Genomic DNA, 15,873 nt, shown 5'->3' with positions numbered 1-15,873 from the left:
TTCCTTTGTTAAAAATTAAAGAGTATCCTGGTCATAAAATATGTCAGGCTGTTAGGAAATCCCTTACCTGTGATTCTAAAATCCAAAACACTGAAAATTCAGATGTCTTTAGTAAACTATTTGGAGGTAGAACCATATCCACGGACCTGGTGTGAGTTTGGATAGCCTTCAGTCTCTTCATGGAAATAATGGGTTGTTTGCTTTACTGCAAATAAATACTGCTTTTCATGGAAGATGCTACCCCAGCCAGTACATTTAGAAACTCCTTAACGCATTCTACATGAACCTTTCTAAAATCTAAGTGACTTCCAAAGGACATCTGAACCCAAGGACTTGAAGTAGGAGGTTGTGAGCTCTGTAGTTAAGCCAGAAAACGAGGAAGAAATAATAACACAGCACCCAGTGGTGTTAATTATTATAAGTAAAACTTGAATCAAATTCATGTGCATGTAACTGGTATAGAACTGGAGTATTTCCTGCTTGCTGACATCATATACTGTTTATGCTGGACAAAACCCGCCATTTACCTCTGGAATTCCTCTGAATGGACTAGTTTTTCTCTTGGATTATCACTTTTGTAATTACAGCAAAGAAATACAGCTGTAAATTGAATGCTACATGTTTTATATTGAAAAAATTTTTGTATAGTGTTGAGTACTTTTACGACAATTTATTACTCTGAATTCTCATTACCACCCGCACACAACTCATTACCAAATTGATGAACAATGTTTCTGCTCTCTGCTGAGTGATTGATAAGGTAACTAACTAGCAAATCTCCTTTTTGAGAGCGCTCAAGTGCAAATGAAAGAAAACTGCATATGTATTTTATGTTGTAGAGTGTAGCATAGTGCTGTGATAAATGATGGCAGGAATAGGGTGGTCGCAGGAAAGCAAGGCCTGTGGCTGTTGTGTTGGATGCACTCTGTTGTACAGTTGATGACCTTCACTGGCTCAGGGGACCTGCAAGTCACAATCCTGTCTCTAGTTAGGGGAAAGCAGCCCCAGTGAGCTTTCAGAAATTAATCTTAACAGAATTTGGTCAATTCTATGCTCCAGTGACTGACCACACATCCAAGTTTATATGGTAGCAAAAATTGCACTTGGGTTTTTTTTTTAAAAGATGACACAAAGGAGGTTTGGGTGGACTTAATAGGGGTTTGAAGAAGAGGATAATATGGTCAAAATGCCCTATGTATAATTTTTTGTGAGAATTAATAATTTAAGAAATAATTCGACCAAAAAATATACAAATGTTTTAGTGATTTAGCATATTCGTTATGACCATTCATGGTGAGAACTGAGAGATTGCATACCATTTTCACATTTTAAGAGCAAGTAATTTTCTTCTTTTCAGACTTATTCCTGGGCTGGAGGGATGGTTCCGTGGTTAAGAGCACTGTCTGTTCTTCTAAAGGTCCTGAGTTCGATTCCCAGCAACCACTTGATGGCTCACAACCATCTATAATGAGATCTGATTCCTCTTCTGTCATGCAGGCATACATGCAAATAGAGTACTAATATACATGAATAAATAAAGACTTGTTCTTTATAGATAGCAATAAGTATGTTAGTTGTTTACCCTTTTTTTCTCCTTAAGACAGGATTTCACTATATAGCCATATGTAGATGAGCTGGCTTTCAGCTCTCAGAGATTATCTTGTCTCTGCCTTCCAAGTGCTAGAATTAAGGGTGTATACCACTATATCAGCTCTCATTTTTAAAACATAAACAGATTATTTTTATACAAATTTTTATTTTTACGTATTTTTACACTAATTTTGATGGTTTGCCTTTCTCAATGACACATTTTAAGTGGCTCTTAAGTCTAATCTTTAAATAAAGATTTCAGTAATGTATAGTCAAATATATAAGCAAATATTCCTAGTGTAAAGATTTTCCTATTTACCACAAGGCCATAAAATATTATTTCAATTGTTCTAATTTGTATAAGCAGGATATAAGTTACGAACATGTTGTATCTTTTTATGAACATAAATATTTTAGTTCCTGTAGGATTTTTCTCTCTTGTGACACACACCTTTTAAAATAAGACTTGGGTTTTCCATCTCTTGATTTCCTGATTGTCACTTTGTATTTTATTCCTGCAGAGATATGACAGAAGTAGTCCATATCAAGGACAGGAAAGAAGTCATTCATGAGATGAAATTCTCCCCAGATGGCTCATACCTCGCAGTAGGATCCAATGACGGCCCTGTAGATGTCTATGCTGTTGCCCAGCGCTATAAGAAAATAGGAGAATGCAACAAGTCACTTAGTTTCATCACACACATCGACTGGTCTCTGGATAGTAAATACTTGCAAACCAACGATGGTGCTGGGGAGAGACTGTTCTACAAAATGCCGTGTGAGTCCTAGGCAGATGATTATGCTTGTGGTAGGTGCTCATGAAAGCAAACCTGGAACCACATGGAGAAGGGGAGAGAATGTCCTGTGACCTCAGAGTAAGGAGTATTCACTGAGACAAGATCCCTAAGTCATGAGACCCTCGGAGAAAATGTTTGTAAGGCACATTAGTAATTTACAACATTAGGAAAACATGAGGAAGATTTGAAGACAAAGCTTGCAGTGAACATACATTCCTGCATTGCTCTAAGGGGTAAAGTATAGAGAGCAGCACCAAAGGCCCATTTTAATTATTTAGACTGACCAAAGCATGTCAGTGTTACATAGTGAAAGAGGAAGATGGGGAGTACTGGTAAGAACATGCACAGAACTGCTTACTGTAATTGCAAGAACCAAAACCATAGCAAGTTCCTAAGTGGCCACGGGAGTGAGGAGAGCCTAAAGTGTGTAGTCACAGATCATAATGTCACAGTAACTAATCCAACTTGTGTCAATTCGGATAGGTCTCAAAAGTGTAATGCTGAGCAAATAAATGCAGATGATATGCACAGTGGTCATTTATATAAAGTGTTACGATACTAAAGCAAGTTCTCATATTATAGCCACTTACATATAGAGAAAATGGTTTGCAAATGTACGGGAATGCTTAACCATACAACTGAGGGTACTGTTGCCTCTAAGGAAACAAAAGAAATTAAATTAGGGATGAGTGTCCAATGGATTTCATCTTCTTAAAGTTGTGTTAGAAAGAGATTGACTGGTGAGGTGACTCATCAGGTAAAGGCCCTTGCCACATAATCCTGCTGTACTGAGTTCAATCCCCAGAAGGCACCACACACCCTTCCATACTGGTAGGAAAAACGGACCCCATCAAGTTGCCCTCTGACCTACACTACTCTGACATGCGCGTGCTCAAACACACACACACACACACACACACACACCACAATAATAGTAACAAATGATTTTCTATGACAAAGATCATTGAAACTCAGTACTACGAACACTTGCTCCTTATAGTACTCTGTATCTTCTGCATAATTGAAATAGTCCATCACCTTTAGATGACCTGAAATAGTTGTTCCATGGACTTCCATGTGAAGTCCACGGCCGCTTCGTTCTGTGTCCAGCCTTTTACTTTATGTCCTTCTCTTGTTTCTATCTCCTTCCTGCTTTGCCACTTACACTGTTCCTTGCAAAGGGCAAATAACTGAATAGCCATTCTACAAATAGCTTATGCCATTTCGGAGGATATGAGTTGTGTGCATGTCCTGTGCATTCTGCTTGCTAGGCAGTAGGGTATGACTACCAAGAGGTCTTAATGACTAAGATTTTTTGCATTCATCATTGAAAAGTGGTGATACCAAAAAAATATTGCCTCATGTTTATCTTAATGTTTGCAAACTGGCTATAAATTAGAAGTTAAAATTTTTCATTCCTGAAGAGTTTCTTTCTCATTGTTTTTTTTCTGTCACACACATTAGATATGTGACCATTACATAAATGAGTTTCTACCAAGGTCCAAAAGGAACAGGATGGTCTGTGGAACCTCAGAGAATTTGAGGCTATCTCTTAGATCAGCTTAGAGCCTTTAGACAAGAGCCAAGGCCTCAGATCTGAGGATTGTAGTCCTCGGTGGCTATGAGTGCATCAGACCCAGCTCTGATGATGATAGTTGTATTATCTGGTGAAATGTAGCTTTTTAAAATCCAGTGAGCACATTTTTTGTTTGTGTTCACCTTGCAACATTGATAAGAGATTCACCCGTCTTTTGTAATAGAAATCTAGTGACATTTAGTTTGTAAGACTAAACTGTCACATATAACATAATGATGTCCGTATTATCATCTTTACTAATTTTAAATCATTTATTTATAACACTCTCATATATTACATTTCAACCACAATTCCTCAACCCCCCTCAGCCCACCTGCCAACTACCTACCCCTTCTGCAATCCACACTTCCTCCATTTCCCTTCAGAAAACAACAGGCCTCTAAGCGATATCAACTAAGCATAGTGTATCAGGTTACAGTAAAACTAGCCACCTTCCCTCAAGTTAATGCTGGCAGAGGCAGGCATGTAGGAGGAAAGGGGTCACAAAAGTAGGCAAAAGAGTCAGATAGTCCCTGTTTGAACTGTTAGGTATCCCACAAGAACACTAAGCTACACAACTGTACCATATGCACAGAGAGTCTAGGTTAGACCCATGCAGGCCACCTGACTGTTAGTTCAGTCTCTGTGAGCCCCTGCATTCCTGGTTAGTTGTTTGTGTGAGTTTTCTTGTGGTGTCCTTGACCCTTCTGGCTTCTACAATCCTTCCTCCCCGTCTTTAGCAGAATTCCCCAAGCTCTGCCTAATGTTTGCCTGTGTGTCTCTGCATTGGTTCCCATCAGCTGCTGGATGAAGCCTCTCTGCTCATGATTATGTTGGCTTCTTTAATGATGATTTTAAAGGAAAGAATAAAGAAAATATAAATCTTAACCTCCAACAATTATATATTGTCTTGAATTTTTTTTTGAAGTATTACTTACTTGGGAGGCTGAGGCAGAAGGAGTCATTGTTTGGAATCTGTTTTGGCAGTCTACTAAGGCTCACAAAGCAAAGTATTAGATGGGATAAGATGTGGGTTACTGGCAGAGCCCTGGCCCGGCATGTGGGAAGTGTTGGACTTCAGACTTCACTTTTTCATGTATGGGAACATCTGGAGCACATTTGTCAGTTGGAGTGACAGCACATCATGCTCAGGGATGCAGCTGAAGCTTGCTTTATCACTGGTCATGGGCACTCGGCTTATGCCCCGTGTTTACTGGTCCAGGTGCTGCAGGTTCTATCGCCTCTGCCTCTGCAACAGTGAGGTTGCTTTCTAGTCTGAATCAGTCACTTCCTAGGATGCAATCCTCTGAGCAGGAGCTGGTCACAGACAATGCTTCAACTAAAGACAACTTCCTCTCTGAGTCTGTGGTCATTTAAGTGCATTCTTTCAGAACATACAGTCCAGAAATCTTGGATATAGTTCAGAATTTTGGAGTGCCATTCTGCAAAGGTATCTGCTCTTCTTTATTTGAAAATATATGCTTATTTTAATAGGGCAGGCATGAAGATATATGCTTAATTGTATTGCTTTTGAATTTTAAAAAACGGCATTTAGTTAAATATTTCCACTCATTTGCTTTTGTGGCTTGCTGTATTTTGTGCCATCTGTGAACCTCACTAATCTCCTGACAGAAATGGGAACTGAGCTACGTGTCTGGGAGCGGCCAAGCCACAGCTATTGTTAGGACCATTATCCCACCACCAGATACACTTAGCTCACCATAAATCTGTGGATTCAGTGATTAGGAATTAAATCATAAAATCCACTTTAACATTTGTAGAGCCTGAATTTTTGTTTAAAGGAAAACCACTTGATGGGGGCTGGGGAGATGGTACAGTGATTAAGAGAACTTAGTGATCTGGTAGAAGACGTGAGTTTGAGTCCCAGCGCTGACAGATGGCTGGCATCCTTACTCCAGTTCTGCTAGATCTGATACCTCTGATGCCAGAGGGCACTGCATTTACATGCACGTGCCCACATACATTATACATATAATTTAAATTTTAGAAATAAAAATTAAAAAATTCCAAACACCATTTATAGGCTAGAAAGGTGGACCTTTCTGCTGAGACCCATGATCTGACTCAGTCCCTAGAATCCACACAGTGGAAGGAGAGCCAAGTCTTGCAAGCTGTCGTCTGTCCGTCCTGAGCGTGCATATAACCCACACCAATAAACTATAAGACAACCTTAGCCAAGGTTTTAAAAGCCTAGCAACATGTTGGTGACTCAGTGTTGACGACATGTAATTTAATGAGATCACACAAATACAAATACTCTGTAGTAGCACCTGTACCTTGGAAATTAAGATCAAGGCGGTATCAATAGCTTGAGACGTTACATTTAGGAATAATCATTTCCTATTCTCTTCACTTCTAAATTTTGAACTGAGGTTTTCCTTAAATTCCTTCCCCCAAAATAGTAACTAACTGGGTGAAGAGATAAGAACTTGCAATCCCTCTGATTTATATATCTAATGACAGTAAGACACTAAGAAAAGAAAAATGATTAAAATATATTAGAATGTATTTCACATGTAAATGTAATATTATATTGACTATTTCAGCAGGGAAGCCTTTAACAAGTAAGGAGGAAATCAAGGGGATCCCCTGGGCCTCCTGGACGTGTGTGAGAGGCCCTGAAGTGAGTGGAATTTGGCCCAAATACGCTGAGGTTATTGACATCAATTCGGTGGACGCCAATTATAACAGTTCAGTGTTGGTGTCCGGAGATGATTTTGGACTGGTCAAATTGTTCAAGTTTCCTTGTCTCAAAAGAGGTAAGCTGTCTGAATGGGTGAAGGCTCTCTCTGTACTCTTGATGCTGCTTAGTTAGGTACATTTTCCTTCCTCTTCCCCAGGCACTTCACTTTCTCATGTCTGCATTTATTCCTCACCTGTTTTATATAGAACATGCTGTTCAGTCCTCTACTTTCGCTGTCCTAAATGGTTTTGCAAATTTAAGTGAGAATTTGTTAAGAGTTAACATTATGAGATTCCCAAGCCTGTGTCTCGCATTTCCAAACAGCCAGATCATTTATATCTATGTGAATAAATAGTCATGTTTTATATTGGGATTTTATTTCTTTAGAATATTATAATTTAACTTTTTGTTTGTTTGTATTTGTTTCTCACGAGAGGGTTTCTCTGTGGAGCCCTGACTGTCCTGGAACTCGCTCCGTAGACCAGGCTGGCCTCAACCTCAGACATCTCTGCCTGCCTCTGTCTCCTGAGTGCTGGGAGTAAAGGCATGTGCCGCCACCACCTGGCTGTAATTAAACTTTCATACATCCACCTGCTTGCACTTCTACATGAAAACAAAAGCAATTCTTCTTAAATATGATTAAACAAACATGGTAGTTCTACAACTATGGACCCTTTGTCCCAGGACTAATCTTTCAAGACTGTATTAGGTGATATTTTTTGAGAGAGAAATTGGATTGAAAACCGCTTTCTGTGTTTTGCACACCTGTGGAAGCACTGTAAGCTTTGAAGACTGTGATTGTTGCCATCTAGCAATGATCCTGGGTTTGTTTTGCAAATTCAGAGAAAGCCCCGCCACATCTTCTTACTCCTAACTGTGCCCAGAAAGCTGGATCTTAGCAGAATGGTCAATGGGGGTTTGTTGTGGCCTGCAAACTTTTCACTAGAATGGTATTTTATGATAAGCAGGGAAGCAGATGAAAGGTGCAGTCAGAAAGCAATCTTCAGCTAGCTGGCAGTCTTGAAGCAGTGACAATTGCAGGACAAAATGTGACACAAAATGCATCATTAAACCACCATGACTCATGCTGCACAGAATGAACATCAGCTCAAAGTGCTTGAAGCACAAAGACTTCAGTGTGCCAAATTCAAGTCCTCGCCACCCTGCCTAGTGGACCTTGTGGGTAATAGGGTGTAACTTGTTTAAATTAATGTGCATTTGAGAATAAGTTATGTTAGAAAGTATCTGGGAATTCAGAATTCAGGAAAATCCCAGATGAGGTTAGAAGCAATTTACTGGTCTCCCTTGTCAGGACTCAAGAAAGTCGGTGAGAGTTGGTGTCTTCTCTGTATCTCCAGACCGTATGAGTGGACTCGGGTCTTAGAGATGAGTGTGGTGGTACTGTCACAATTAAATACCCATGAATAAAACGTAGCCCTGTGGAGAGACAGACAGTGGGCAAAGGGAAGAATGAGGACAGAGAGACCGCAGTGTGAGCATGAAGGGAGCGGTGGAGTCTTCCTCAGCCATTTGCTCAAGTACCAAGGTCATCAAAGCAACCCAAATTCTACCCTGTGTGCACAGTTCATAAACTGTGCAGCTTTGCCTGTGACCTTGAAGCTTTTGTACCAAAACTACTGGAAAAAGTTAATAAGAATATATGGGAGTCTTGGCACAAATAAAAACTGATAAAACTTGACTCTTCAAATCAGGATACCATTATCAAATGGTTTTAATTACTGAGCCTGTAGAAAGACAAACCTGAGCAGAGGCTGATGACTATGAGCCAACGTGCAGAACCAAGCAAGCTTTATGGTTTTCTACTGTGAGCAAATAGAACTCACAACCAAGCCAATTTGATACATTTGGAATTTTATATATATATATATATATATATATATATGTATATATATATACATATATATATATGTGTGTGTGTGTGTATATATATATATTCTGTTGTGCAGAAATTAGATTAAGTGTTCTGCAGTTAATGAAAATTGATGAATTTATATTTTTACATAGCCCGAGCAATTTGTTTTTCTCATCTTAATAGTTTTCAAATCCTTTAGAATCAGATGACAATTTTTTTCTGATACCATACAGAATGAATCCTGTGTGTGACATCCCACACTTGAATCTTGTGCAACACTGGCAAACTGTTGTAAATTAGAAAGTTATGCAGTCAGTTTAAGTCTCTGAAAGATTGCTTTGATATTGTATGAAATAGGCTTTTAAGCATTCGTCTGGGGAATGCTGTGTCTAAAATAGGTGTCAAAGGAGGTGACTGGTTCAGTTAAAGGTGAAGGTTTTGTGGCTAGACTGGATTAGGACTAGAGGGAGAGAAAAGAAGGATCATTGAGTATGTCTCCTGAGTTTCAAGCCTGAGTAGCTGTAGTGAAGGTGTCAGTGAGACAGGAAATGCGAGAAGGAAAAGGTGTTTTTGTAGAGGGTAAGGGTGGGATGGCTACTGCCATCTGTCTCAGCCAAGTTCTGAGAAACCTGTTACACACTCAGAAAGACCTGACTCTTTTCCCTCCAAGGAGCTCCAAAGCTTAGCTATAAACATTTGGTATTCAGGTGCTCGTGGAAAGATTTTTTTATTGGATTTTTTTATTTACATTTCAGATGTTATCCCCTTTCTACCACCCAACCACCCATATCTTCCCGCCTAACTGCCCTGACATTCCCCTACACTGTGGGGTCCATCCTTGGGAGGACCAAAGGCTTCTCCTCCCATTGGTGCCCAACAAGGCCATCCTCTGCTACACATACAGCTGGAGCCATGGGTCAGTCCATGTATACTCTTTGGGTAGTGGTTTAGTCCCTGGGAGCTCTGGTTGTTTGGTATTGCTGTTCTTAAGGGTTTGCAAGCCCCTTCACCTCCTTCAATCCTTTCTCTAACTCCTCCAATGGGGACCCCATTTTCATTTCAGTGGTTTGCTACTGGTGTTCACCTCTGTATTTGTCATGCTCTGGCTGAGCCTCTCAGGAGACAGCTATTATCAGGCTCCTGTGAGCATGCACTTCTTGGCATCAGCAATATTGTCTGGGTTTAGTAGCTGTATGTATATTGGCTGGATCCCAGGAGAGGTAGGCTCTGAATGGCCATTCCTTCAGTCTCTGCTCCAAACTTTGACTCCATATCTCTTCCTATGAATATTTTTGTTCCCCATTTTAAGAAGGAGTGAAGCATCCACACTTTGGTCATCCTTCTTCTTGAGCTTCATATGGTCTGTGGATTGTATCTTGGGTAATTCGAGTTTTTGGGCTCAAATCCACTTGTCAGTGAGTGCATACCATGTGTATTTGTCTGTGATTGGGTTACCTCATTCAGGATGATATTTTATGGTTCAATTCATTTGCCTATGTATTTCATGAAGTCACTGTTTTTGATAGCTGAGTAATACTCCATTGTGTAGATGTACCACATTTTCTGTATCCATTCCTCTGTTTAAGGGCATCTGGGTTCTTTCCACCTTATGGTTATTATAAAAAAGGCTCCTGTGAACATAGTGGAGCATGTGTCTTTGTTATATGTTGGGGCATGTTTTGGATATATGCCCAGGAGAAGTATATGCCCAGGAGAGGGTCTTAGATAGTAGAATGTCCAATTTTCTGAGTGACCTTCAGATTGACTTCCAGAATGGTTGTACCAGTTTGCAATCCCAACAATGGAGAAGTGTTCCTCTTTCTCCACATTCTCACCCATCATCTGCTGTCCCCTAAGTTTTTTATCTTAACCAGTTTGACTGGTGTGAGGTGGAATCTCAGAGTTGTTTTGATTTGGATTTCCCTGATGGCTAAGAATATTGAACATTTCTTTAGGTACTTTTCAGCCATTTGATATTCCTCAGATGAGAATTCTTTGTTTACCTCTGGACCCCATTTTTTAAATAGGGTTATTTGGCTCTCTGGAGTCTAACTTCTTTCTCAGCTTGTTTATCCTCTGAGTAGAGGAAGGCTACTGATCTGTTTGAGTTAATTTTATATCCAATGACTTTGCTAAAGTTGTTTCTCAGGCTTAGTAGTTCTCTGGTTGAACTTTTGTGGTCACTTAAGTATACTATCACATCATCTGCAAATAGTGATATTTTGACTTCTTCCTTCCAATTTGTATCCCTTTGACCTCCTTTTGTTGTCTGATTGCTCTGGCTAGAACTTTGAGTACTATATTGAATAAGTAGGGAGAGAGTGGGCAGCCTTGTCTTGTCTGATTTTAGTGGGATTGCTTCAAGTTTCTCTCCATTTAGTTTAATGTTGGCTATTGGTTTGCTGTATATTTCTTTTACTATGTTTAGGAATGGGCCATGAATTCCTGATCTTTCCAAGACTTTTACCTTGAAGGAGTGTTGAATTTTTTTCAAATGCTTTCTCATCCTCTAATGGGGTGATCATGTGTTTTTTTTTTTCCTTTGAGTGTGTTTACATAGTGGATTATGTTGATGGATTTCCATCCCTGCATCCCTGGGAGGAAGCCTACTTGATCATGATGGATGATTGTTTTGATGTGTTCTTAGATTTTGTTTTTGAGAATTTTATTAGGTATTTTTGTGGTGATATTTATAAGGGAAATTGGACTGAAGTTCTCTGTCTTTGTTGGGTCTTTGTGTGGTTTAGGTATAAGCATAATTTTAGCTTCATAGAAGGAATTGGGTAGTGTTTTTCTGTTTCTATTTTGTGGAATAGTTTATACAGTACTGGTATTAGGTCTGATAGAATTCTGCACTAAACCATTTGGTCCTGGGTTTTTTTTTTATTTCTTTAGGAGTTATGGGACTCTTTAGATGGTTTATCTGATCCTGATTTAATTTTGGTACCAGGTATCTGTCTAGAAAATTGACCATTTCATGCAGATTTTCCAGTTTTGTTGAATATAGGCTTTTGTAGTAGGATTTGATGATTTTTTTTTTAATTTCCTCGGATTCTGTTGTTATGTCTCCCTTTTTCATTTCTGATTTTCTTAATTTGGATGGATATATTCTCTGTGCGCTCTGGTTATTCTGACTAAGGGCTTATCTATCTTGTTGATATTTTCAAAGAACCAGGACCTGGTCTTCTTGATTCTTTGTATAGTTCTTTTTGTTTCTACTTGGTTTATTTCAGCCCTGAGTTTGATTCTTTCCTGCCTTCTACTACTCTTGGGTGTATTTGCTTCTTTTCATTCTAGAGCTTTTAGGTGTGCTGTCAAGCTGCTAAAGTATACTCTCTCCTGTTTCTTTTTGGAGGCACTCAAAGCTATGAGTTTTTCTCTTAGCACTGTTTTCATTGTATTCCATAAGGTTGGGTATGTTGTGCCTTTATTTTCATTAAGTTCTAAAATGTCTTTAATTTTTCTTTATTTCTTCCTTGACCAAGTTATCATTGAGTAGAACATTGTTCAGCTTCCATTTGTATTGTGCTTTCTGATGTTTTTGTTGTTATTGAAGACCAGCCTTAGTCTGGTGATCTGATAGGATGCATGGTATTATTTCTATCTTCTTGTATCTGTTTAGGCCTGTTTTGTGACTGATTATGTGGTCAGTTTTGAAGAAGGTACCATGAGGTGCTGAGAAGAATTTATATTCTTTTGTTTTAGGATGAAGTGTTCTATAGGTATCTGTTAAATTCATTTGGTTCATAACTTCTGTTAGTTTCTCTGTGTCTCTGTTTAGTTTCTGCATGGAAAGATTTTTAAGCTATTGTAGAAGTCAGTAGAAATGTCAGCTGAAGTGCAAGCCCTCGTGGACAAATATCCAAAGGGAAATCTCGTATTGTCTGTCACTGCTTATCCCCCAGAAAGCTTTGGGAGAGGATATGCCTCAGCTTACTGTACAAATACTTGTTCAGTGCTGTGCTAGAGTATAAAAGTGCTTCAGTATATCAGCACAAGTCGCCACTGCCAGGGAGCAGTGGATACATAACTACAGACATATGATACATATGATACATAACATACAGAATATGTCTGATGGTCAGACATGCTGTCAGAAAAACAAAGAGGAGAAGGCTGTGCAGAACAGCATAGTGCTGTTTTGACTAATGCAACCATAGAAGGGCTCACTGTTGGGTTTTATAGACTAGATACCTTCAGGATGACAGAACCAAACATTCAGATATCCCAGGAAAGAGCATTACAAAGAAATAGCAGCAAATACAAGACTTGGAGACAGAGAACACTTTGGCAGACTGGAGGCACTGCAAAGGGTTTATGTGACTGAAGCAGAGCAGGCCAAGGGGAGATGGAAGAAAACGGGGTTAAAGCAGTAAGAGCTTAATTATCAGTGACAATGGTGCCAGCCTACTGAGGATATTGCTTATCTATTGCTGTATAGTAACTCTACCTCCAAGTTTAGAAGCTAATATGATAAATGATCTCACATGTTTTTGTGGAGGAGGAGGCAGAGGTAGAAATGGGGTGGGGTGGGGGATTAATGAGCATCCTACTGGCTAGTTCTAGTTCAAGGTCTCTGTCATGAGTTACAGTCATCTGGAGGCTAGGACCAAGACCAGAAGATCTGTTTCATTTCATGGATGTGACTTTCCACTATGGGCCCCAGTTTCTTGCTCAAAAAAAAAAAATCTCCACAGATGTTTGTCTGTCCTTAGGATATGACATGAACTAAAGGAGAAATCAAGGAGGAATATAGAATGACTTCTGCTTCTTCTTTGACATCATAAATTTTTACTTTTGCTACCTTGCTTTGAATTCCACTGATTTTTTTTTCTTTATTTTTGTTTTCTAAGACAGAGTTTCTCTGTGTAACCAGGCTATCTTGGAACTCGCACTGTAGACCATGCTGGCCTCAACCTCAGAGATCCACCTGCTTCTGCCTTCTGAATGCTGGGGTTAAAGTTGTGCACAACTGCAGCCTGATGAATTCTACTAATTTTATTTTATTTGTTTTATTTTATCTTGGCCATGTTCATAATCCACTGAAAAGACAGGTTAAGTGATCTCTGTGGAGGGAAAAGATCCCCACATTTCAGGATCTATAGAGATGTGGGTGTAATATTTTGTTTATTTATAGGATAGGAACTTTAAGAATGGGTAAGATGATAATTCTTGCATTTGATTTTTTAGAAACATTGAAGCTGTGAGCATTAGTTGGAATAGATTTAACTAAGCATTTCACTGTATACCTTGAGTTTGAAAGACACATCTTCAGATTAAGGAAAAATGGAATAATTGAGGTTTCTGGGAGGCATGTGATTACTTATTGTAATGTGTAAGACTGGAGATATGTTTCTGGCATGTTGAAATTTTTTACTTGATGTGGAGAGGAATGTGATTGCTTTTTTAAAAAAAACATAATTAATCTCAAATTCTGTTTCAGGAGCCAAATTTAGAAAGTATGTGGGCCACTCGGCACACGTCACAAGTGTTCGCTGGTCCCACGACTTCCAGTGGGTGCTAAGCACAGGAGGAGCTGATCATGCCGTTTTTCAGTGGAGATTTATCCCAGAAGCAGTCAGCAATGGTGTGTCGGAAACCACACCCCAGGGTAAACGACAGTCAGAACTTTTCAATGTCTTTATTTTTCAGAAATCATTTCAAAGAATAATCCTAGTATTTGTTCAGGAGCTAAAGAGATAAGGTAGTTTTAAAAATCCATTTATGTAATTTTTTAATATAATGAAAATATTCAGAGGCACTTAATAGGTATGAGCACTTGTTGCTCTTGCATAAGGCTCAGTTCCCAGCACCCAATGGTGGCTCACAACCATTCCCATCTCCAGCTCCAGGGAATCTGACACCCGTTTCTGACCTCTGAGAGTACCAGGCATGCATGTGGTATACAAATATACAAGCTGGCAACACACTCATACACATAAAATAAATGTAAAGAAAAAGGAAAAAATTTGGAGATTGGCATAGGTTGCTTAAGAAATGTTCACTGAAGGGTTTTGCTTAAACAAAGCTTGGGCCATGGACTGAAAGCTCACACTGAAAAAGTGGCCTTTGCAGATACGGTGAAAGCACATCACAGGTCTATGTGCCCGGATCTGCTGGGAGAAAGCTGGGCTTCCCAGGAGTGATGACACACCTGAGAGCACAGATAGGACTACCACTTTTGCTCTGAGGGACTCACCTGGAGCCTTCAGGACACAAGAGCCCAGAAGCAGTGTGGGACAGGATCCTTCCAGTTTCCATGTGCGCCCAGAGTTGACCATGTGCCACAGCTCTCTGTACCCAAATCCTGCAAGGTGATAGTGGGTCTCCCAGGAGTGCTGACACACAGACTTAAAGGATGATCAAGCCACTGTCAGAGACAACAAGACCAACTAACACCAGAGATAAGCAGATGGCAAGAGGCAAGGGCAAGAACCTAAGCAAGAAAAATCAAGGCTGTTTGGCATCTTCAGAAACCAGTTCTCCCATCACAGCAAATACTATATACATGAACACACTGGAAAAGCACCATTCTGATTTAAAATCACATCTCATGATGATGTTAGAGGACTTTAAGAAGGACATAAATAACTCCCTTAAAGAAATACAGGACAGCACAAGTAAACAGGTAGAAACCCTTAAAGAGGAAACATAAAAATCCCTTAAAGAATTAAAGGAAAACACAACCAAACAGGTGAAGCTGGAAAGAACCCAGATGTCATTCAACAGAGGAATGGATAAAGAAAATGTAATAATACACTTACACAGTCGAGTATTATTCAGGTATTAAAAACAATGACTTCATGAAATTCTTAGGCCAATGGATGAAACTTGAAAATATTCTGAGTGGGGTAACGAAATCACGAAAAAAAAAAAAAACCCACATAGTATGCACTCACTGGTAAGTGGATATTAGCCCAACAGCTCCAAATACCCAAGATACAATTCACAGACCATAAGAAGGAAGACAGAAGTGCAGATGCTTCAGTCCTTCTTAGAAGGGGAACTAAAATGCTCACACGAAGAAATATGGAGACAATGTGTAGAACAGAGACTGAAGGGAAGGCCATCCAGAGACTGCCACATATGGGGATCCATCCTACATGCAGTCACCAAACCCAGACACTATTGCAGATGCCAAGAAGTGCATTCTGACTGGACCATGATACATCTGTCTCCTGGGAGGCTCTACCAGAGCTTGACAAATACAGAGGCGGATGCTCGCAGCCAACCATTGAACTGAGAAGGGGATCCCCAGTGAAGGAGTTCAAGAAAGGATTGAAGTAGCTGAAGGGGTTTGCAACCCCATAAGAAGAACAACAAAATCAACCAA

The 15,873-nt window shown here is 39.6% G+C and overlaps 1 protein-coding gene across 1 annotated transcript in view; it reads left to right on the top strand.

Moving 5' to 3' along the window:
- The window catches only part of Eml6 (EMAP like 6), a 288,615-nt gene that overhangs the window by 177,409 nt on the left and 95,333 nt on the right, over positions 1–15,873 (top strand). Inside the window, 3 exon segments of the mRNA XM_032915924.1 lie at positions 2,112–2,368; positions 6,531–6,743; positions 13,984–14,151. Coding sequence (XP_032771815.1) covers positions 2,112–2,368; positions 6,531–6,743; positions 13,984–14,151 — 638 coding nt within the window.

This window comes from Rattus rattus, chromosome 11, assembly GCF_011064425.1.
Source record: "Rattus rattus isolate New Zealand chromosome 11, Rrattus_CSIRO_v1, whole genome shotgun sequence".
Taxonomy (NCBI): Eukaryota; Metazoa; Chordata; class Mammalia; order Rodentia; family Muridae; genus Rattus; species Rattus rattus.
Note: the sequence above shows the minus strand (reverse complement) of the source record. Positions and strands in the feature narration are given on the sequence as shown.